Below are 23,854 nucleotides of genomic sequence, written 5' to 3'. Positions count from 1 at the left end.
AACAAGTGACACCGAATAGCGAGATGCTACGTTATTGCAACGTAGGTGAACGAGATGCACTCGCATCAATTACGAGTTTGACGGCAGCTGTAGCTGATCCGTTTATACCAAGGCTATAGAACGTTTATGCATAGTGTTCGGCGGTGTCCCTGGGTTTAGGTAAGTTGAGGTAGAAGAACAGCAAATTTCCAGCCAGTTTCTAAACTCTTCTCGGGTTTTGACGTTACATCTCAAAGCCAAATCTTTGCAGTTCACGTGGATGTTCAAAATGCCTGAAGATTCTTTTTTTTCCGAAAAAAAACATCCTTTTCCATCGAACACCACAGGTGCAGAAACAACACTACCCACAAATCCAACACGAATTCAGAATTACAGTCTAACAGGTCTAACACCATCACGGTCAAATTCAACACCCAGCGCACCGACTCGCTCTATCGTCTGGAGGAAGATAGGCCCCTCTTGCACGGAGACACAAGTCAAAATCGTTTTCAAGTGATTCTAAATGGTCCGCACTCCGCACTCCGCAGACCATCAATATCGAATATGAATCTCAATCTAAATACGTTACCAAGATAATAGACATATTCGTCCAAGGAGACTGCGAATTCGGGATGAGTCTCCGTGCAAGAGGGGCCTATCTTTATACAGACGATGGATTGAGTCAGCGCACCCAACAAACGCCAGCAATTGCCCCCTTTAATTCGCCCCTTAGGTCCGCGCTTGGATAACTAACAAGGTAATTATCCATGGTCCGCGTGTGGTTCATGCATAGACTCGTATATTGTCCTCGTAAGTTTCCTTAACCTGTATCTGGACTAGCGAATAGACCCCACCTCGTCTAACTATTGCTTGGCTGATAGATGTGACGTCACATAACCCGCACGCCAATGAGCGTGGCGTCAGGCTATGACGTCATCTCCCGCGACAACCAGCCACTCAGCGCTGGAGGTGCGTAGCGTGTAGCATTATTGGGAATTTGCGGCCCGGCCGGCCTCCAGCCGACTGCCCCTGCAGCCCAGACCCTCCGCCGGCATCAACGGTCATCGGTAGGGCCGCCTGGGGAGATGCCGAGGTGTGGGAAGCGGTGGACCGTGGTGCATAGGAGAGAATGTCGCCAGGTCTAGTGGCAGCGGCGAGAAAAGGCGGCAGATCTAGTTACAAAAATGGGAGAAAGTCGGCAGGTCTGGTAACGGCGATGAGAAAAAAAAACACGTAAGATCTTGTGAAAAGACAATGTGACAGGAAGTCGACAGATCAGCACAGGGCATTAGTAGGAAATAGACGCCGGATTTCATAACATTTTCGTAGGCGCTTGATATGCTGGTCATGCTAAACTAATATCGCCAGATACGTTGATGGTAACAAGATAACTCACTGATGCGTGGTAGCAGTGAGTAGTGACACCGTAAATGCGCCAAGTATGAAGCCAGTACGCATTCTATCATAACTATAAAAAAACCTGCCGATTTGCGGCATGCCGCATTTAACGGCCTGTGTGAACGTTTTTGGGACTGCTAGTTTGGTGATATTTAAAAAAAAAAATCGTCAAAATTATCTGCTTCAGCGATGCATAGACCGGCTTCTCTTAGTTTTCATTTCACCATAATTTCACTCTGTGATTTCTGTAATTGTCCGTTATGCCAAAAGTGCTCAGTAACCAAACAGGACTTATGGCAATCGAAGTGATTCATTGAATCAGAATGTCGGTGAAACCGTCAAGTGTTGCTGTCGTTTTAAGTGTGGTGTGTGAAACATATTCTGCCATTGTTCCAAAGTACCCTGCCTTGCAGTGCCGAGCACTTATAGCCGAGCGTTGGTCTTGCGCCGTTGCGGAGAGTGATGACGTGCTTTCTGTCTTCTGTTAGTGCCGAACTTCTACTGGGGAAAGGCTTCGCCGTCGCCTTCCCGCACTGCTATGTATTGTGGTGCAGCTGTGGTGTGATGATGTCACATATGACGTCAGTGCAGTGTGGCGTCATACAAATCCTGGTGTAGAATTCAGAGAAATGGCTGGCCAGAGGAGTTTGTCTTCCATGATATATTTTGCATCCCTATATTTTATCGCTCTGGCAACATCGCATGGTTTTATCATACCTACCTGCTTTGAATCATCTCATCCGTCCTATCTGATCCTATTTTATACCTACTCGTTAGGCGGCACGGGCGGACATCGATAGCAGCGCCTCTATCGGTCACTAGGGAAAGCTGGGCTGTAGGCGACGAAATACCGGCTGAGTTGTCACACATTGAATAGGTTTATAGACATCCGTCTTGTGAAAAAGTTGAACTTTTGCCTTCAATATTTCTACAGGCAATTTTAGAAGTGTCTTCACATAGATTACAACACCGTTTAGATTATTGTATTCACTTCAAGCCTTCCCTATCGTTCTTGATGATGCGGGAACTATTTCTAATTAGTATTTCTAGCTTAATAAAAGAACATATTGTGCAAACGATGAAAAAAGCATAGATGGAAGATTTTAAATGCAATTTTCTCTAGCAATTAATGGTAAATTCTCTACAGATCAAGGAAAAGATGCATGCTAACTGATAATTTAAAGTTCTTGGGGCCAGTTGTTTTCTTCTTTTCTTACGTCGCCCCAATGGCCGCGAATACACTTGTGATAACGCCTATCGTCCATCCATGTTCCAAGTAGGTCTGTGCGCCTAGGCTGTGCCTTTTGTATCGCCACCCCCGCCTTTGGACCAATTTAGTATTCCGCTTGGTAATTTCATCTGTTTTATTTACCCTTTCCATGCCGAATCAGCTTTTAAAAAAATCAGCTTAGTGTTCTCGGAAGCTCCCATTTTCGTCATCATTTAGTGTTCCTCATTATCTTAAATATACGTGTAGATATTTTGCGGTATCAGGATTTCAGAGTTTGCATCTTTTGTAGCGTATCGATGGTTTAAATTGTTTTGTTTTTAGCTTTTCGCTCGCACATAGAATGCCATACTATGGTAGCCATATTTTATGATACCAAAGTAACCCAGAGAAGACTTTATGCCGTGCTTGTGACCTGGGTCAGAATTCAGAAGGTGATGTACGGCTCCATTTTCTAGAAGTGGTATCAATCATAGCGTAAGTTCAGTGTGTTGGGTTATGCACAGGGGCAGCTACCGGTCATTGATGACGTCATAAATCTGTGACGTCACTGGCTGGGTTGTCTGTTCGAGTGTTAATCTTTCTGATCGAGGCTGTTCTTCTTTCTGCTAGTAGTGGTGAAACCAGATTTGTTTCGTGATATGAAGTCGGCTTTCTGCTGATGAGACTGACACCCGATATCGCGTTAATTACTGTATTCGGGGAGCCACACACGGGAAGTTTACACCTATGTCGAACGGCAAAGAACGGATCACATGTTCAGCCAAGCATGTCTTTTACTATCCTATCTGTGTGTTCAGCGAGCTTCTCTTGTGCCAGGAGAGTGTAACATTTAACGACCATGTCGGTACTGTGAAATGTGGCGCGTGTGGTCCATCTAGGGTCCAGCTGCACCCAGCGACGCACCCCCCACTGGGTGCAGTGCTGGGTGCCCCACTGGGTGCAGAGAGTACGGTGGTTAGGGGCCGGTCCCGCGGCAATCGCCACTGCTGTGATAAGGGCTCTGTGGTTCTTGGTTATAAATACATAGCTGCGTTTGTTTGATGTGGGTGTGTATTAGTGAAGGCTCTTCTGCTTAGATTTGGCCTTTTCCATTTCCATATTCCATGTCGTTTTGAGGTCCTGAAAAGTTGGTCAAAAGAACAGCACGTCGTCAGTGCCTCAAATTATCAATCATGCAAATATGTTCATTTGTTCGATCCAATGTGGTGCAAATAATGAATAGCGACCGTAACAGCTGTCAGATATACCAAATTATCTGAGCCCGCTGTGCTATGTCGGCACCAGTTATGCATTTTATGTGATCGCCAAAGTATTCCTCAATACTCAGGAACGTTGCCGTACTGTTCATTTAGCTGATAGATCGTATGTCTTATCTAAGCTCCTTTCAGCTATCCGGGCTCTTCCTCGCACATCAATGCTTCCATTCCACAAGACCTTCAATCCGCCGGCCAGATGTCGCTGAAAGCTGTGAGATATGCAGGTAGAGGTCAGGACAATCGAGGCCACGCTGCCGCCTGTGAGTACTTTGCACTTCTACTTGCCATCTATCGCTGTGGTATATTTACTGAGTCCACTGTTCCAAGTCCCAGCAGGCTCGGCCCGGCCGGCGTCGTCCGCCCAGCCCCGTCCCAGTCCAGCTCGGCGGTGGTGGTAGCACGGAGCCCACAGCGCACAAATCATGGCGGTGAGTAGAAACTCGGAGAGTTTGGGAACTGTGGAGGGTGAGAGGAGGTGTGGGGGTGGGGGTTGGTAACGTGTGTGTAAAAGAGAGAGGAGGGAGCGCAGCTGCAGAGCTGTGAGAGTCGCCAGGTATGCCTGAGGCCGGATCCGGGAGGGGCGGGGAGCGAGGATGGCAAGGTGCGATGCAAACCGTGTATCCGAGGGGTTATTAACCCTGGTGGCTCGAGAAGCCGTGAGCTGTGAGGGCTGGCTGTTGCTCTATTTCTTCGAAACTTGAAGTGACACCGGCCAGGCACGAAGCTGTGAATTCGGGACAGGCAGCGAGCCACGCTCTCAGACTGCGAATTGGGTTCAAAAGCTCGCTTTCTACTGCTTTGATTAGCTTTTCCAGAGCTATCGCCGGAAGCCGGTTTGGGGTGTGAATATTGGTCCGAACAATTTCGAGCGTCGTTCTTCCGCAAGCCACGCTGGCACCCTGTCATGATGCCACGTTGGCGTGCTTCATGTATTATGCACCACTTCATCGATTTGATAATCCAGACTCGTCTCAGCCCGTTCACCGCCGCGACGAATCATCCTGTCGCCCTGTGGCGATTGTCCTGTCCTGTCTCCTACCCTGTCATTGGATTGTGACCCCCCTCCCCTCCCCTCCCCTCCCCTTCCCTCCATCAGTCTGGAATGTCGCCCTGCAGACTGCAGCGGTTTTTGCTGGGAGGGCTGGGAGAGAGCGGGAGGGGTACCACAGATATCGCTGCTCGGTCCAGCCCTTCCGGTCTGGGTTCCAGCTCCGGGCGTAGTACGCGCCTAGTTGCTAGAGTTTACGGTGGCTCCGCCTGCTCCACTCATTCCAATAATGGTGGTGACTGGTGAACCCCTACCAATAATAATGTCCAATGTCCACGTGTTCTTGGCAGCTCCGTTTGTGGGACTCATATCATTGTCTCGCTATCCGAGCTTTCGTTCGTATTTCGCTCAACATGGCCTAAATCGCGCGTTCTGTGGCATCACGAATTAGCATCAGCATGGGACTACTAACCGATCGCGTGATACCAGTGGACCTGATGTCTAGTAACAGATTCCGTGACCGCGCTCACGGACGGCCTATGGCTGACGTCCACGGACTCCGTGACTGGAATCACGATCAGCCAAAACAGGCGACCGGACGTGGTGGCTACACCGTCGCCGCCGCCGCTGCTACCGCTGTCGTTTTTACGTGGGCGGTTGGCTCACCCAGACCCCCGCGCCGGTGGGGAGGGTTGTGTCGATGAGGGTGGGAGGGGTGTACTGTCGGCTGGGGGAGGAGAGGGGCTGTGTCATCAACCATGGCGCTGGGTTGTGGCAGGTGCCAGATAGTGGCGTGTTGAATCTGTGCCGAGTTATCGTGCTTATTGCCGGGGAGGCGTGACGCGGCTAGGGTAATAAGCGATTTGTGGTGTTGGTCCGCAAATCTGCGTTTTGCAGCCGCATGATAATCAGTCGGAAGCTAGATCGTCTTCCGTTGTAAGGCATAACAATCAACACATTGTTATCATCTGAGGATATGCGGGAAGTATCCGAGGTTTTTATTTTGCAGACATCCGTCCGTTTCTAATGCTGTTTCCAGCCCAGCAACACCTCGCTCTATGATGGCGTCGTCTATAGAAACCGGTTACACCCGGTAGCTCCATACCCGTTTCGTATCGTCACCGTATCAGGCTCTTTGGAGCGCGCTGTGTGGACGATACCGTCAATCCAACAACCCGACTCTGTGTGGTAAAAACCTGCAGGATTCAGGCTTGGTATGGGTCATAAATTATGCTCAGTGGTATCCGGTGGTGTACCATTTTAATGGGTTGTGGCAGTGCTGCTCGCTGCAATTTATGTAATTACTTGCGTAGTATTCGAGTTATCGGATAGTTTATGTCCTAAGTTATGTTTGTCGCTTGTTTACAGATCAATTTTCCCGAAGCATCTCCGTTCATGCCCTGACTGTTTAATTCACTTCCTGCTTGATCGCACGCTAGCTATTTCTATTACCTACCTACCTTCGTATCACTGAATGGCTCAACCCCCCCCCCCCCTTCCGAATTGAGCCGATTCACGCGATATGCTGGTCATTTTGAGTCTCGCCCACAAACCCCCATGGCATGAATGAACCTATTCGCCTTACTAACCAGCAAGCGCGTGCGTCTTGTGACCGACCGCTCACTGGCCAGCGGTTATGTCTGTCCGTCCGCCGCCCCCGCGCAGACTCTAGTGCGCCGCCGCCGCCGCCGCCCCCGCCCCCGCCCACGTCAGATTCCGTGGGCCGCCCATGGGGAAGCGAAGGTCGGTGACCTCGTCACCTGAACTTAGACCGGGTCCGTACAGTCGGTCTTAAAAGTACCGTGCAAAGTGACGGTGGATCCATCAAGCTTGACCGAGGAAAGGCCTGCTATAACTTGAGTCACTGAACCAATTGACCAGGGGAACGGACGAGGATGTCAATTGCTTCGGTGACTCAAATCATATAGCAGGCCTTTCCTCCTTCAGGCTTGAGGAATCCACCGTTACTTTGCGCGGTACTTTTAAGACAGACTGTACATTGTGGGAGGGGGTGTAAGGGAAAGGAGAAATAGAGGGAAGAGACCCAGGGAAGGAAACAGAGGGACAGACAGCTAGACAGACGGATAGACAGACGAGCAGACGTATAGGGAGCGAGGAATGATGCGCCGACATCAAATTTATTTCGACATCCTGCATAGGAGTTGGGCCTTGGAAGTGTTTTGCCACTCGCTGATCGCAGCAGGCAGAGCGGGAAGGGAAGAGTGCGGAGGCGGCAGCCGTACGGCGGGCCATGAGGTCACACAACAGCTGCGGTGACGTCACCGAGTGCCAGATTGATGACGTCAGCCCACGAACCGGATTTTACCGGTTCGCGGAATGAAATGGGATTGGAGGGGATATCTGAACTGAAGAGTGGTTAGTAGGTAACATGATTGTCAAGCATGATTACTTTCTGCCATTTCTTGCAAGTCCACTTTGAATTGTGGCGCTGCCGTTGAGAGAGATACAGCCGCTGCATTGTTTATAAGACTGAAAACGACGTCGAATGTATCGTGACACCGCCTTAGACAATCGGGCACCGACTGCCAATGCCAAAAACCTGTCCCAGTGGCGTTCCCACACGTGTTCAGTCGCCATAATCGTACTTCCAGTTGCCGATTCACCACAACCAGTCACCGGCCTGTGGCGTGGCGAGGTTCGACTCAAGGCCCGCTCTCTCGCCGCGGACAACACGTTCCATGTGTCCGACCTTCACCTTGGCACCTCTCCCAACTCTCCCGACTCTCCCAGCGGGCCTCTCTGGGACTCTACCGTCGCCGGCCCCTGGCGCTAACAGGCCACAGCAGCTAACAGGCTACATCAGCTAACAGGCCACAGCAGCTAGCAGGCTACACAGCAGCTAGCAGGCTACACAGCTAACAGGCCACAGCAGCTAACAGGCTACAGCAGCTAACAGGCTACACAGCTAACAGGCCACAGCAGCTAACAGGCTACAGCAGCTAACAGGCCACAGCAGCTAACAGGCTACACAGCAGCTAACAGGCCACAGCAGCTAACAGGCTACACAGCAGCTAACAGGCTACACAGCAGCTAACAGGCTACACAGCTAACAGGCCACAGCAGCTAACAGGCTACAGCAGCTAACAGGCTACACAGCTAACAGGCTACAGCAGCTAACAGGCCACAGCAGCTAACAGGCTACACAGCAGCTAACAGGCTACACAGCTAACAGGCCACAGCAGATAACAGGCTACAGCAGCTAACAGGCTACAGTGGCTAACAGGCTACAGCAGCTAACAGGCTACAGCAGCTAACAGGCTACAGTGGCTGAACTGTTCACGGGCTGTGGTCTCTGCTGGGAGGGAGGACGGAGGGACGGACTGGTGGGTGGATGAATGAAGTGAATGAGGGGAGAGAGAGAGAGAGAGAGAGAGAGAGAGAGAGAGAGAGAGAGAGAGAGAGAGAGAGAGAGAGAGAGAGAGAGAAAGAGAAAGAGAAAGAGAGAGAGAGAGAGAGAGAGAGAGAGAGAGAGAGAGAGAGAGAGAGAGAGAGAGAGAGAGAGAGAGAGAGAGAGAGAGAGAGAGAGAGAGAGAGAGAGAGCTCAAAACCGAGGGGGAGATTCAAAACTAACGGCCATCTGAGTGAGATTGACGCTGAAAACCCTACCCCACCTCACGATCATCTCGAGAGCGATGTCCCTCACAAATCCAAAGAAAAACGGGGACATCCGAGCCAATTTTCACCGTCATGTGAATGTTGTTTCCGTGTGCTTCGTCAGACAGCTTTTTGCTGAGCTCCTTGGTCGGCAGGCTCACTTAGATTGACAGTGATTGGTTGATGGCCACAGGCGGTTGTCTGGATGGACGCCGCACTGCGACAATGTTGACTATTGGTCAGGCCAAAAATATCAGTCAAACAGGAGTCTAGAAAATTATACCGGCACTTAAATTCCTAACCTCGCCGTCCAACTACAGCTAGATTTCGGAACGCATGGGACGAGATGGCGTGGGACCGGAGGGCTGATTTCGTGTGCGTCCCCGCCCCTGCCCATTGAACCCACGCACGTTCCGGCCACTCCAGCCCGACCTCAGTCTTCCATGCGAGGTCATCTTTTATACCACGCCCACTCTGACCATATGAGTCGAGTTGAGTCAGGCGAGGGTGGGATGCGAACAATAGTCCGTCTGACTAGAATCTAACAGTGAATGAGTCAACGGAGACTCAGATCGTGCCTGTGACTCTGGCTGAGTCCGACTGAGAGTCAAGGAGTCGAGTTGTGAGTCACTGAGCCATGCGTTGTGAGTCACAGCCATGCGTTGTGAGTCGAGCGCTGCCATGGCTCGTGTCGGCACCGGTTGCTTGTTTCTCTATCTCTGTTTATAAACATGATCCCTCTAACATCATCCACCGACCGCGGCGGCGTCTCAACCCAGCAGCATTGGAGCTGTTCCGCTACACGGTAAAGGCACTGATCGTTCGGCCGTTTTTTTCAGAACACTGCCAACCGTTTATCTGCTATCCCATTCTCGCCATGCTAGGGCATGTGAGTGGCGATGTGGCAAGCCGCAGATGTTATCGTTTCAAGCCTGAGAATCATAAATGTCTCTGTTGCTGCCGCGCTCGAATCCCGATAGAATGGGTACTTTCTTCTCTGTAGGAGGTGGACGGCAAGTTAAGTTTTCGATCAGTTTAGCTGTGAAATATTCTAGCAAAGCTGTGGACAAGCTCAGCTGGGCTGTAGGAGGCTACCTGAGGGACAGATAGGGAGGTTGTCAAGTCCTTGGTGGCCCATCGCCAGACTCAGCTACGCTAGACTTCACCGTCAGTTGTGATGCCATGCGTCGCCTTCCCTTGAAGTCTGGTTTCTGAAAGTTGGCACCCGCCCAGAGCCATGAGTGGGCGCGGGCGGTCCTGGGACGGGCAGACACGGCCAGTCAACGCCTGGGGGCCTGGTGGTAGTGATGCCGTCGTGCATGACGTCATCAAAGCTGGGTCCGCTGCAATGCTGTGTTGTGGTACTCCGTTGTACCTTCCTTTTGCTTCGTTTGTTGTGTGCATGCTTGGTAAAAATTAAGTCATTCGCGTCAGCAACACAGCTCGCTAAACGGCAGAAACTCGACTCACAGTTGATGACAGCTGATATGACAAGCAGTCAGTCTGTAACCATGTGTTCTGTCCTGTCAGTATACCTCCAGGACTGACCCGTGTGTTATTTGTTTCAGTACTCACCGACCGTCGTTCCGTATGAGGACTTCAACGCCGAGGAAGACGCCCACGCCCTCAAGTAAGTCCCCTCACCCCCATCCCATGCTCACCTAAAGTTGCTTTATTCCTAGTTACAGAACAGAACGGTTAATAACGTTTTTGTAAAAGCAAATGTCCATTGCCTTTCCTTTCTGCTTCTCATCACCCTCTCTCTCTCTCTCTCTCTCTCTCTCTCTCTCTCTCTCTCTCTCTCTCTCTCTCTCTCTCTCTCTCTCTCTCTCTCTCTCTCTCTCTCTCTCTCTCGCTCTCTCTCGCTCTCTCCTCTCTTCTCTTCTCTCTCCTCTCCTCTCCTCTCCTCTCCTCTCCTCTCCTCTCCTCTCTCTCTCTCTCTCTCTCTCTCTCTCTCTCTCTCCCTCTCTCTCATTTTCTCGTTTTCTCATCATCTTCTCTCATTTTCAGCGTTTTACCACATGCCGAGATATCCCTTTAACATTAGCACGTGCATTTGGGAAATGGCTTCGGCCCGCCTCGGCTAATGTTGAAGGTATTTGGGAAACGATTCGGCCCTAGGGCTTTTTGATTTTCCCAGACAAAGTTTTACTGAATATTCCGAGCGGAAGAACCAATTTCAAAGAAGATATTTACGGATTGTGTGTTCACTAACAGCAACAGCAAAAGTAAGTGACTGCGTGTTTACATACTTTTGCTGTCAACGTAATTCAACTAAATCGTTCCAATGCCAATGTATTTATTGCTGCAGAACATGGTCGGAATAATCATTATTTCTACATAATGCACGCAAAAAACGAACAATTTAAATGCGTGAAGCATCTTAACGTGCCACAATGAAACATTTGATATTGTTCCAGCTGGGATCCAAGACGCGTTTGATTCAGCGTTACACCCAATTTTTAGTTTTCCTCACGGTTTCCTCACTCCTGCTGGACTCCATATCTTTATTCTAACTTCTGGCGTTTCACCATCTTCATCCTCAGCTTTTTCAAACCCTAAATAAGGGGGAAGTAGGAATTTCATCTTTCATACTCAACGCAGCCTAATAATGAAAAACACAAACAAATAATCACGGTGACTATAAATATGAACATAGCATTAATATAATATTAACATAATATTAAGATTAAAGTCTAAAATATCAAATGAATATGATATTAACTGTTGCGCCGGTACGGCATGTGGTAAATCTCTTCCCAACCTTGGGCTGTGAAAATGCAGTTTTATTCACCTCGGTTTTTGGCTACGGACCTCGTGCCTACCGGCACTCGGTCCTCCGCACAAAAACCTCGGTGAATAAAACGCATTTTCCCAGCCCCGGTTGGGAATATATAATCTTATACCTATTCTCCCTTGGCATGTAACATCGATAAAGTAAGCAACTGTGGTGCAACCAAGTGTTAGCCGCATAACACTTGTGGCGGCGTGGCTCGAACATCCGCACTGACTCATCAATGCTCCTTGACGAGATGGACTCGATTCAGCAGTGAGTCATCATTGTCACATGTTTGCTATTTGACTCATCTCGTGCAGAAGTTGGTGGTGCGAAACCAGCGGCTGCTCTCAGACTTAGGTGCTCCTTACAATGTTCTTTTCACATGTCCATGCATTCTCTGTAATGGCTTGAAATTCGTGTCCGGTTGACCGTTTCCCTGACCCGTGACACCTGACTCATGGGACCCCTGTCCTGGGTTGCAGTTTTCCGTTCCCTAACCCCTGTTCGGACGCTCTAGTTTCTCCTACGGCCGCTATAAAGGATATGACCCTGACCTCTGACCCTGCTGCAGCCCCATCTCTTGACCTCTGACCCCCTGACTTTTCCCCTGCAGGGCGGCGATGAAGGGCATGGGCACGGAGGAGGCTCCCATTGTGGAGATTCTGACCCGTCGTACCTACCAGCAGCGGGAGGAGATCGCACAGACATACAAACGCGAGTTCGGGCGGGTGAGTGTGTGCCAGAGTGGTATCCGGGTAGAAGTTTAGAGAGGCATGTCAGAGAACTTAAGGGTGACTGTTTTAATGTGGCTGGGTAGTCCAAACACTAACAGCTTTCGTACAGAAAGCAAACAAGCTGTTTAACGTAGTGGAAATTTGTCGGTGCTGGTTTGGTCGTATGGCGTTTCTATGACGCTCTAAGGTGCTAGCGTGTAACGAACATTGAACACTTTACGCCGTTGTGATGCCAATTGCACAAAAAGAAAATGTTGCTGATTTACTATAGCTACGTTTGCTGTCACTCAGAACGTTTTACGAGAAAACAGCTGTGACACAGCACTGGTACTATCAACATACAATACGACCCGTCTGTCGTCGTCTTTGACATCACGTCTGACCCCCTCCCCCCCCCCCCCGTCAGGACCTGGGCGAGGATCTTGCCAGCGAGCTGGGCGGAGAGCTGGAGGACCTGATGTGCGGCCTCACTCACTCCTACTTCGAGTACCTCGCGCTGGAACTCAGCAAGGCCATGAAGGGCATGGGAACCAAGGAGAAGATCATTAACGAGATCATCCTGTCGCGTAACAACTCTGAGCTGCAGCTGCTGAAAGAGACGTACGCCAATAGTGAGTGTCAACGAGCAGAAATGGGCTGTGGAATTGACGTGCGAAATTAAACCCAAAGCCACGTCGTAAGTGTCCGGCTAGAATTTGAAAAGTTTCCCTTTTTTGATTGTGTATGTGTTTAGGGGGAAATGAGAAACTTACGCTTCTTGTAAATTTATATGGTAGTCTGCGTATTTAATATTTATCCGCGACGATCTGCGTATTTAATATTTATCCTAAGCAAGGCCGTATAAAGATCAGTGTCAAAAAAAAAAAAGATTGTAGCATTGTTGCTTTCAAAGTGAAAAGAACGATGAGTGGATAGGTACTGGCCTTACGTTGCCTTGGAGGTTACAGTACAATCTGGTTTTGACCATCTAGCCAGTAATATTGCCCTCTCGTATCTATCAGACGTTTTTCAGGTTGTTGCCTTAGCATCTCTTTTTAAACCAGTCGCCCCCCCCCCTTCCCCTGTGTAGTGTATCGAGTACCTAGTGCATCGGGTGTCCGAGGCTCGGCATCGGGCCCCCGGTAATACGAGTGTGAGGCGGCCGCACCCTGCTCGGCTCCAGTCAGAGCCAGCAGTCGAGAGGCTCCGCCCGGCCGCACAGCACGGCAGTGCCTTAGTGTTTTGCACCGCGAGTTTGTGAGAATACATCGGAATCCGGAGACGGCGGTGGACACTACATCTGGCGACGAGGACGAGATCCTGAATACTACCGACGATGAACGTCGAGGGGGTGTCGCCGCCAACTCCGTTCCTGGCGAGACCAGGAAAACCAGCACTGCCCTGGAGTGACTGGATTTTCAGTTTCCACAACTACCTGACTGCCCTGGGAGGTGAGGCCTACAGCACGGAGAGGAAGACGGCTCTCCTTCTGCACTGTGTCGGCGCCGAGGCGCAACGGGTGTACCGTACCCTACCGGTCCAGCCGAGGAGAGAAGACGAAGACGAGTTCCATGCGGCTGAGCGGCAGCTCGCCGAGTTTTATGAACCTCAGGTCAACGTGATCGCGGAGCGGTTCTTCTTCCGGCAGCGACGGCAAGAGTCGCACGAGCCGACGGCCGACTACGTGGCGGCGCTGCGCCGCCTGGCAGTAAACTGCTCGTTTGGACAAATGACAGACGCAATGATACGTGACCAAGTCGTGGAAGCAACAGTGCATCCGATTCTCCGCGAGCGTTTTCTGCAGGATAAGGGCCTGACCCTGGACCGCGTTCTGGAGATCGCCGAGGCATTCGAGCGATCCCGACGCGAGGCGACCGCCATGGCCGGGCCGGCGCGGCCCGCCGCCGACGGAGCGCGGTCACTGCATCAGATATCTGACGCTCGTCAGCGCCGCGGGCGCCGGCCCTGGCGACCCGCCCGGCGGCAAGACGACCGCCGCCCCGCCCCTGCCCAGTTGCAAGCCGACCGTCGCCCCGGACCTGCCCAGCTGCAACCGGACACGTGCCCCAGCTGCGGTCGGCGCCAGCACAATGAGCGCGGTCGGTGTCCCGCTACCGGGGCCAGGTGCAGGCAGTGTGGGCGGACGGGTCACTTTGCCGTGGTCTGCTGGTCTGGTGAACGGAACGACGACAGAAGGTGTCACGAGCTGACTGTTCTCTGCTGCGCCGTACCAAATACTGATAAGATGATGTGCGAAGTACAGATGGAGGTACCAGGTATCACGCAGACCGTGAATCTGCAAGTTGACACGGGTGCCACGGTGTCCGCTTTAGGACTCGGCATCGCCAGACGTCTCTTCAAAGGCAGTCATCTCAATAGAACGTCTGCTCGTCTGTTCGGTTTTGGTCGACACCAGCTTCAAGTGCTTGGCACGCTGCCAGCGCTGGTGACCTACCGTGGACGGCGAGCCAACACAGAGTTCTTCATCATAGATTCCGACGGTGAAGAAGCCGTCATGGGACTGGACCTGCTGAAGCAGTTGGACGTAAACCTGCACCCCGCGAGTGGGGCAATCGATCCGCTGGCGGTCACTGGGAGCGCAGAAGTCCCGGAACCGCCACCGTCTCAGCCCGACCCTGGCGAGATATGCTCACTGACAATGGTCCGTGGCCACCCCGAAGAAGCGGACCTGCATGAAGACAGCTCCGCTGAAGAAGAGGTGATCGCTCTTCTGACAGATGAAGAGAGCGTGCTGACCGAGCAAGACGTCCGCACCGCGTCAGCTGCTGATCCTGAGCTGCAGCAGCTGCGTCATCAGATCAAGCGCGGCTGGCCGAGCAGCGCCAAGGCCTGCCCGGTTGAAGTCCAGCCGTACTTCAAGATGAGACACGAGTTGTGGGTGCGCAACGACGACGTCATCCTGAGAGGAGCCCAACAAGTTGTTGTGCCCGTTCAGCTCCGCCGCAGATACCTGGAGCTGGCGCACAGCGCGCACGACGGAATCGTCCGCATGAAACAGGCGCTGCGGAATCTGGCGTGGTGGCCCGGCATCAACCGTGAGGTGGAGGAGCTGTGCCGAAGTTGCGAGCGCTGCCAGCACAGCGACGCAGTCCTCTCCCAGCGCGCACGCCCTGCGCCCATGCAGCCAGTCGACCTGCCGGACCGCGCCTGGTCGAAACTGGGAATGGATATCGTTGGTCCAATCAACGGAGCACCAGCGACTGCCCGTTACGCCATCACTCTGATTGACTACAGAAGCAAATGGGCGGAAGTCTGCCTGACGTCATCGACTGAGACTGAAGACGTCATCAAGTTCTTGTCAACTGTGTGGGCCAAAGAGGGCTATCCCGACGAGATCGTGACGGACAATGGGCCCCAGTTCACGAGCAGGGAGTTCACTGCGTATCTGGCCGCCCGAGGGGTGAAGCACACCAAATCGTCCGTCTACTGGCCTAGAGGCAACTCCGCCGTAGAGCGCTTCAACAAAACGTTCAAGTCGTGGATCACAGACTGTCCACCAGCAGCGTTTATTGACGAGGTACGCAAGAGCCTGGCGGTGTATCGAGCCACCCCACACACGACAACTGGGAAGTCACCGTCAGAGCTCCTGCATGGACGACAGATGAGGCTGAACCTGCCTGTCATTCAGCCGTCAACACCAGGAGCCGACAGTGTGGCGTCTCGAGTTCGACGCCGACAGCAGTCCAACAAGAGGTCCTACGACCGCCGCCGTGGCGTGACGACGCCGCGCATCACTGAGGGCGACTACGTCTGCGTGAGACGGCAGGGACACCGCTCGAAGACGTCCTGTCGGTTCACGTCTCCGGTGCGAGTCACTGGGCGCGTCGGTCCCGCAACGTACCGTCTGGCTGACGGCCGGACCTGGAACGCCGCCCATCTGGCCCGTCTCCCATACGCGCCGGCGTCTCCCTCAGCATCTCCCCCCGCTGGGCCCGGCGAGACCACGTCGACCGCCACGACTTCCGAGGCCGACGCCGCTGGCCCGCTGACCTCGCTCGCCGCTGCTTCTCGCCCGTCGACCGAGACAGCTTGCGAGCCGTCGCCGGACGCCGCCGATGTGAGCGTGCAGCGTCCCAGGCGAAGCGACCGTGTCTGTAGACGACCGGACTACTACGTGTCGCAGTGATGCTGTTCCTTTTTTTTGCGAGAGGGGGGAATGTGTAGTGTATCGAGTACCTAGTGCATCGGGTGTCCGAGGCTCGGCATCGGGCCCCCGGTAATACGAGTGTGAGGCGGCCGCACCCTGCTCGGCTCCAGTCAGAGCCAGCAGTCGAGAGGCTCCGCCCGGCCGCACAGCACGGCAGTGCCTTAGTGTTTTGCACCGCGAGTTTGTGAGAATACATCGGAATCCGGAGACGGCGGTGGACACTACACCCTGCCCCTTTTAGCGTGTCACATCCAGCCCTAAGTGGCCCCCACCACTCACCCCCTGCCCTCGCCCTAAGTGGCCTCTAACAGGGTGTCTCCTATACATCTGACACTTTTTTATCCGCCATAACTTTTGAGACCTTCGACAAATGGTCAAGTGCAAGACACCATAATGTAGCAAAAATTGTTTTATTTTAGGTGAGACGTGTCACGATCCACGCGGACATTGTTTGCTCATGCAGAGCACGTGCTCAAAGTGCTCCCCGTTTTGTACGAGGCACAGCTCCACTCTTTTTAAAACAGACCTCGATGGCTTTTCCGTATGTCTCCTCGCTGATCTCGTGAACAGCCCTGATGATAGCCAGCCGTACCATGGAGATTTTCAACCATTCCTTCATTCCTAAAATCCTAAACTGGACATACACCATTCACCCCTGCCCCTTTCAGCGTGTCACAGCTCGCTCTAAGTGACCTCCACCACTCACCCCCTGCCCCTTTCAGCGTGTCACAGCTCGCTGGAGGAGGATATCCGTGGTGAGTCGGACGGTGACCTGGAGAAACTGCTGGTCGCTCTGCTCAACGACAGTAGAGATGAGATTGGAGACGTCGACAACGCCAAGGCCCAGCAGCAGGCGCAGGATCTCTACAACGCCGGTAAGGGCCAATACAACTTCATGGATGGCGTGCTGGATGAGATGGGATGATATAATTTTGCATGTGATGATATTTTAACATGCATGTGAGAAGATATTTTGGGGTTCACCAGTCAAGGCATCTACATCGCTGTTTAGAGGTAGAGGTAGAGGTAGAGGCAAATTCTGCTGAAACTACGGGGAGGGGACACTATGAGTTGCGACCTTGACGTATGCATTACAAACTGCTGGTTGGTAGGCAAGGGAATGGGTATGTTGAGGGCTTAGTAGGACCTCTGCAATGACGGTAGGGGATGCTGTAATTTGCAAACTCAACCCGCTAAGGTGGAGTGGGAGAAGATAAAGGTGGTTGCAAATTCGCCTTTAAGAGTGGTGCTACTATCAGAACTCAGAGGTATTGCTGGGAGTTCAGGACTCTTCCGTAAAGAGACCTAGGTAGGTTGTTGGCGGTAGGAACTTTACAACTCCGATTAAATATATGACGAGCGTTGGGAAAATGTAGTGTGACTCTGTCGATGACTCCCTGGTTGACCCTCTCCCCCCCCCCCCCCCCCAGGCGAGAACAAGTGGGGCACCAACGAGGCCGTGTTCCGCCAGCTGTTTTCACACGAGAGCCTGCCGCAGCTGATGGCCATCGCACAGGAGTACGAGGAGATCTCCAAAAGGTCAGACGATCAGAAAGTTTCGGGAGGCAGGACAGACTAAGGGGAAGTGGTATGGTTGTGTAAGAAACAGAACAGCAGCTGGCTGAACTCTGTTAGCACAGCACAGTAGGTACGAGGAAATCTGAAAGTCACGGAATTCAAAACAGTTGCAGGGGCACTTGATAAAAGGCACATGAGTGGATTGGGGTGGCGATGCTATGCGTCATTTCATAGTCGTTTAGTAAATTACATTGGCGTGATCACCTCACGAGGTAGTCCGAAGCCGTGAAATGGAAGGCTGTTTGATTGTCGTTTCTTCCTTATCTCCTACAAAGACTGTGCTCGACCCGTCGAAGTGTTCGCGGTTAAGCTTTGTAGTGAGTTGTGGCAACGCAAAATCTTTTTAGTGACTAGCGTTTTGATGACGCCGTCATAATTCATGATTTGCTATTACTTTGTTGTGTCTCCGTAGGATCGCTAATTAATCTCATCTGGTAACCTGCCGTCCTGTCTGCCGTATTTTCCAGATCCCTGGCAGAGGCTATCGAGTCGGAAATGGGCGGCGACTTCCGCGACGCCCTCCTCATCATCCGTGAGTCTCTGATGAATACTGCCTTTGCGAGGCAGAACAGTCCCGAGATTGGTGAATGGAAGGGTAGTTATTGACTATGTCGTAGAATGACTAATGGGGGTGGGTTTAACGGTTTTTATTGCTTGTTGCGAACACAGATGGATGTGATTTGGTACGATGAGCGCGTATGCAGCTGTTGAGGTTACCGCTTCTTTTTGTGACAGTCTGCATGAATTCAAAATGATTGTTGCTTGCTTCAAAGATAATGTAGGTTTTCATAAGGTGAGACGTTTCATCAAAACAGTGGCATACAAAAACAGCTCAGCCCTCCTAGCATACAGTTTCTCTGTTACAACAGCAATGACAACAGACACCCTCCTTCCCCCTCGCCCACTGACCCCCCCCCCCCCCCCCCCTCTGCTCTTTCCAGTGGAGGTGGCCAAGGACAAGATCGGTTACTACGCCGACCTCCTGTACAACTGTATGCAGGGAGCCGGCACCGACGACAAGACACTGATCCGGCTGGTCCTCTCCCGTAGCGAGCTCGATCTGGGCGACATCAAGGAGAAGTACTTGGAAAAGTACGGAAAGACGCTGGACCATTCCATTGAGGTGAGACGTGGGGGAGGCTAGGTGGACGAGTCCATTATGGTGTGGAGGGGAGAAGGGCGTGAAAGATTGGCCAAATGAGATGACATTGGGTCTGTTCCAGTCGCACTTCCTAAACCTCTAAACCTCTCCAAGAGCAAGATAGAGGAGGTTGGAGCAGGGCCATCCGTGGCTTTGTAGGGGATAGAGCTGCCACTGGAACAGGGAAGCAATCTTGGGAGTTTAGAGGTGTTAGGAAGTATGACTGGAACAGACCCAATGGGGATTAGGAAGGATGGGCGAAGTGTGAAATGGATTTAGAGACCCCGGGAAAAGAGAATTAGTGACCTGAATGGGGAGACGCCGATAAACAGTACAATACAGCTGATGTGCGATACACGTCTAGAAATATGCAGGAAGATAGCGGTCATATATGATGAGCCGGCCCCGGGGGCCTGCGGGGGGGGGGGAGACATTGAAGCAGGAATGAGGGAACTAATCTGAAATAAAAACAAAAAGCTATGTCAAAACTATCGCTACCGTGAAGCAAAACACGCACTATTCGGCTGTAAGTAAACGCTTGTAAACGCTTTTGCGCTAACATTCTCTGTTTCTCTTTCAGAGCGAGACTTCGGGACCGTACAAGGACGCCCTTCTGCTTCTGGTCCGGGGCGGCTAGTCTCCGCCCACGACGTGACGTCACTACGGCCTGATGACGTCAGCACACGCGGCGCCGGTTCTTCGCTTCAGCCACAGCGCTGGAAGTCGGCGTTGGCTTTGGACGTCCGGGGAAGCCATCACTTTCTGGGAGGTGCTTATTCGTCATATATGAACCGTACCGATGTCATCGAGCCTATCTCGGAGGCTGTCTGTCTAGCTTGTGATGAATTATTTGTAATAAATGCTGCCGAATCTCCAACGGGAAGATGACGGTCTTATTATGAAAAAGTTCAACTGTGAACATATCTCGTGCCGGGAACTTGTGAGCTCTTGCCTTTGCAGGATTTCTTGCCGAATACACGCTGAGGCTGGATGTTCTGAGCTTCTGAAATCTGTCCTCAGAAATACCCATCCGGATGAAACCCTTGTCCACATTTTTCTGCCCGTGCGCTGAGTCCCGGTCGCCTTGCCACGCTACATGTGGACAGATTGGAAAGGAGCAGGACCATCTCGAATGAAAGTTTCAGTCTAGGTAGCCCGACCCATCGAGACTGGTTCAGCTACCGTAACACGCCAGTCAGCGGTCGAATCGGGCTTCGGAGCCCAATGTCTCAACCCTCGGTCCGCGCCTCCCAGGCCATCACACGGCTATGATATTGTCTATGATATGGACCTCCAGCCAACAAAAGAAAAAGCAAAGGCTAATGGTCACTTGTATAGCTCGTCATCTTCCATAAGAAGATTGGGATTAAACAGCTTGAGATGAGTGTCATTTTAGATTCAATTTTCAGTTCAGTCTATCTCTTGTACGGCATTGGTCAATGTGTCCATTGCTTTTGCTGCAGGCTTCCAGCCATCTTCCAACCACCTTCCAACCACAACCAGTCGTACTTGGCCCTCTGGCGGCGTACAGAAACTAATAGTTTTCTTCCTTGCCGCCAGGGCCGCTAAAGCAGGTCTTTTCAACCCAACGATTTCTATTAGCTACTTGTAAGCACGCACGACCAATAAAAAAGATGAGGGAGTTACCAAACATACTGCTGTAAGTGATTTCGACAAAATTACTAAGCTTAGGCGTCATTTGCTAAAACCAAATCTATTCCTTTTTGAATTCCTAAAGAAAGGTTTCTTTTCATGTGGAAGCAATTGTTCAAATTGTGCTACCATATGTGGCGGCAAATTCATTATAGTGCGCCATAAACGCACAATAATATCAAAATCACAAAGCATAGTAGATGAGTTGTGGATGGTAATTTTCATTTCTATGAAAACAGATTAATTAATGGCAGATGTGTATATTGATATGGCCTTGCTTGAAAATGTCACATAAGTGCCCTACTTTTTGTGTAGTCATAATTGCAGGCGTCACACTTTTTACCACCATTTCATCAACCTTTTTTTAATCAGAGTAATAGGTAGTGATGTTGATTGAACCATTGGTTTGTCTCTTAAAAGATAAAATATTGATGTTAATATGATATTTTGTGACAGACCTGGGTCCATATTTAGGCTAGATTTTGAACTAATGCTGAAAGCATGCGTCATAGTCATTTGTCAGCAGTTATGATGGGAGAACACGTGGAGCCCAGCCCTGCAGCCCTCTGACCCTAGTTGGAAGTGATATAAATTAGTCACAAAATTCACACCCAATGACTGAGTGCAGCCAACAATTGACCATTTTCCACCGCCAGGAAGGCCCGCCTCACCATCTTCCTCTGTTTTTCAGACTGCTGTCACGATGCTGGTCGACCCGACGATGAACCGGCTGGACGGCCGTCTGGCCACGTTCAAGGAGTGGCTGGTGGAGAATGAGCCGGGCTGTGTGTGCACAGCCAGGAAGGTGAGACGTGCTGGGAAATGTTAAGTGGCTTCAGCAAGGTGACTCGTAGTGTCGAAAGGGGCTAAATCAGATCATTATGTTTTGGGGAGGGTTAAAGTATGACAGTGTTTTTAAAGGGGCATTGTGAACAATTCCTGAAGTTGGGAAGTCAAATGTATAAATATTTTGCCTGCCTAGGGCTGTCAAGTTAACATTGCTTTGTGTATTATCTCTTGCTAAATTGTGTCCATAATATCTTGCTAAGATTTCAAGGGCTTTTCATTTCCCACTCATGGCTTCCATTTCCCATGCTAATTTAGTTGAGAGTTGGGACTGAAACAGATTGCACACAAGTGTGCCAATCCTGTGTAATAGGATATGGATTATGTGGTTGATTATCACTGATGTTAGTTGTCGGACTTTCGTCCCCGTCTTGAGTTGAGATGTAAGTTTCACAACGTTTCGGCCAGTTACTTCTCCGGCCGTCGTCAGGTGTTCTCTGGCCCTTAGAAGGACGTCACCTCAAGACGGGACGAAAGTCCGACAACTAACATCAGTGATACTAACACCTCGTCTCAAGCATTCAGAAGAACTATATGTGGTTGATTATATTCTGTGTAGAATCCAATGTTGATTCTTTCTAATTCTCACATCATCATTAGTTGTTTTATTTGACATCCCGCTGCAGCTCTTGGCTTCTAAATACATCCTCCATTGTGGCCGCCCTGCGTCCATTGTGGTGAAGCTGAAGTTCGTGTTTTGTCCGACAGATGGCGGAGAGCGGGTTTTTCCGCTGCGGTGGCGATGAGGAGCCCGATCTGACGCGCTGCTTCGTCTGCCATAAGGAGATGGAGGGCTGGGAGGCAGAGGATAACCCCATGTGAGTCCGCGGGGGTCGCCGGCAGGCCGACCCGCGGGGGCACAATCACCGTGATGCCAATGTGCCTCTGCACTCAAACAAACAAACAAACAAACAAACAAACACACAAATAGGTCCCAATCAATTTAAACTGGGAGAGTCGATACTGGAGATCGTAAGCTGCGTGGATGTGAATTCCAGTAAATCTGTCACTTCTCTGGACTTACCCACAGGTTCATGGGTTTCTCGGTTCCGTCGTTTCCATCATCGGGAATCGGGATAGTCGATTCGAATATTTCTCCTTCACACGTCAGCCCCCTGTTCGGGGCTGGGCGGGCAACTTTATCCCGTGCGGCAGCGGCTTCCATAAGAGCAAGCCCGTAGCCAGATGCAATGAGTGTTATGGGGCTGGATGGCCTGTCCTTTTGGACAGGCTTAGCCCCGGTGACTCACTAGGGTGCCCGCCCAGACCAATGTCTCCCCCTACTTCCTATCATCCTTCTGGCTCTGAAATGGCCTCATTACACTGAAAGAGCCTAACTTAACAAAACAACCAATACCCATAGATAAATGTAAAATGTTTAGACCAAAACCATACAACCCAATCTGTCTGTTTTGTGGATGTAACCCTTGATGACTGTAATGAGGCATCTTCGTCAGCTGGATTCTGTGACAGTGCTCAGTCTCACATATCTCCCCGTGTGTTGATCAGGGAGGCGCGCTACCACACCGCCAAGTGTCCTCTGGCCAAGCTCGGCAAGCCGGCATCGCAGCTCACTGTGGAGGACATGCTGAAATTGATCAACTTTCAACAGACGGAAAGAGTGGTAGGTGACGGGTGTGGAGACAGAGAGGGGGTCGGGAACGGAGGCAGAGAGAGTGGTAGCTGACAGGACGGGAGGCAGAGGGTGGTAGCTGACAGCTGGGAAGGGAGGCAATCGCATCGCCTCCCTGTCCTCCCCCATTGACCATGTTGCTCCCGGCTTGTCAGTTTTGATACTAACCTTTTTGTCTAGTGTTTCAGAGGCGTTTTGGGTTCCGAGACGGGAGACTGACTGAGCTCTTCGTCTCTGAGATTGGACCGTCTCTCTCCCTCTCCCTCTCCCTCTCCCTCTCCCTCTCCCTCTCCCTCTCCCTCTCCCTCTCCCTCTCCCTCTCCCTCTCTCTCTCTCTCTCTCTCTCTCTCTCTCTCTCTCTCTCTCTCTCTCTCTCTCTCTCTCTCTCTCTCTCTCTCTCACCCCACTCACTCCCTCTGTCCGTTATTCCAGAGGGCGTTGAGCTCGGATATGATCGAGGAATTTAAAACGGACGCAGCCGAAGTGCGGAAGCAGCTGGAAGCCCTCGCTAAGAAGCCGACACGCAAGAGAAGGGCTCGGTAATGAAAATGGCGACCACAGAGGAACGTGCCGACGGAGGGAGGGGGCCTAGATGACAAGTCCACTTTTGATGATGCTGTCAATACTTAATAAGCTCTAACTCGACGGCAAGAAGTGGCATGTCTTTGTCTGTGGCGTGGACCAATGGTCTCGAAGTTTGTACGATAGACAGTGTAATCATAGGTGGGATGAAAGGAAGTAGTAACGCGCCTGTCTCTTTTCACGCGTGTAGATGCTGGTGGAGGTTAGCTCAGAACAGCCATGGATGTGTTGCGCCTCGTCATAGAAATGTTTCGTCTTCCTGCTGCTGTCCATCGCCGTCATGTACATAATTGT

At 51.3% G+C, this 23,854-nt stretch overlaps 2 protein-coding genes across 2 annotated transcripts; both read left to right on the top strand.

Annotated features, from left to right (window-relative positions):
- The first annotated feature begins 4,001 nt into the window (after nucleotides 1-4,001).
- Nucleotides 4,002-19,840, top strand: LOC122372597 (annexin A5-like). The gene is made up of 9 exons (XM_043349991.1): nucleotides 4,002-4,292; nucleotides 10,036-10,097; nucleotides 11,860-11,974; nucleotides 12,387-12,591; nucleotides 16,850-17,002; nucleotides 17,558-17,666; nucleotides 18,173-18,237; nucleotides 18,647-18,828; nucleotides 19,427-19,840. Exons 1-9 carry the CDS (start codon nucleotides 4,287-4,289, stop codon nucleotides 19,481-19,483), a joined length of 954 nt encoding a protein of 317 aa, XP_043205926.1. The 5' UTR covers nucleotides 4,002-4,286; the 3' UTR covers nucleotides 19,484-19,840.
- A 628-nt stretch (nucleotides 19,841-20,468) lies between these two features.
- Nucleotides 20,469-23,522, top strand: LOC122372596 (baculoviral IAP repeat-containing protein 5-like). The gene is made up of 5 exons (XM_043349990.1): nucleotides 20,469-20,506; nucleotides 21,191-21,304; nucleotides 22,054-22,163; nucleotides 22,855-22,969; nucleotides 23,411-23,522. Exons 2-5 carry the CDS (start codon nucleotides 21,203-21,205, stop codon nucleotides 23,519-23,521), a joined length of 438 nt encoding a protein of 145 aa, XP_043205925.1. The 5' UTR covers nucleotides 20,469-20,506; nucleotides 21,191-21,202; the 3' UTR covers nucleotide 23,522.
- The last annotated feature ends 332 nt before the right edge of the window (nucleotides 23,523-23,854 follow it).

Source organism: Amphibalanus amphitrite, unplaced genomic scaffold (assembly GCF_019059575.1).
Source record: "Amphibalanus amphitrite isolate SeventyFive unplaced genomic scaffold, NRLGWU_Aamphi_draft 001377F_arrow, whole genome shotgun sequence".
Lineage (NCBI taxonomy): Eukaryota > Metazoa > Arthropoda > Thecostraca > Balanomorpha > Balanidae > Amphibalanus > Amphibalanus amphitrite.
Note: the sequence above shows the minus strand (reverse complement) of the source record. Positions and strands in the feature narration are given on the sequence as shown.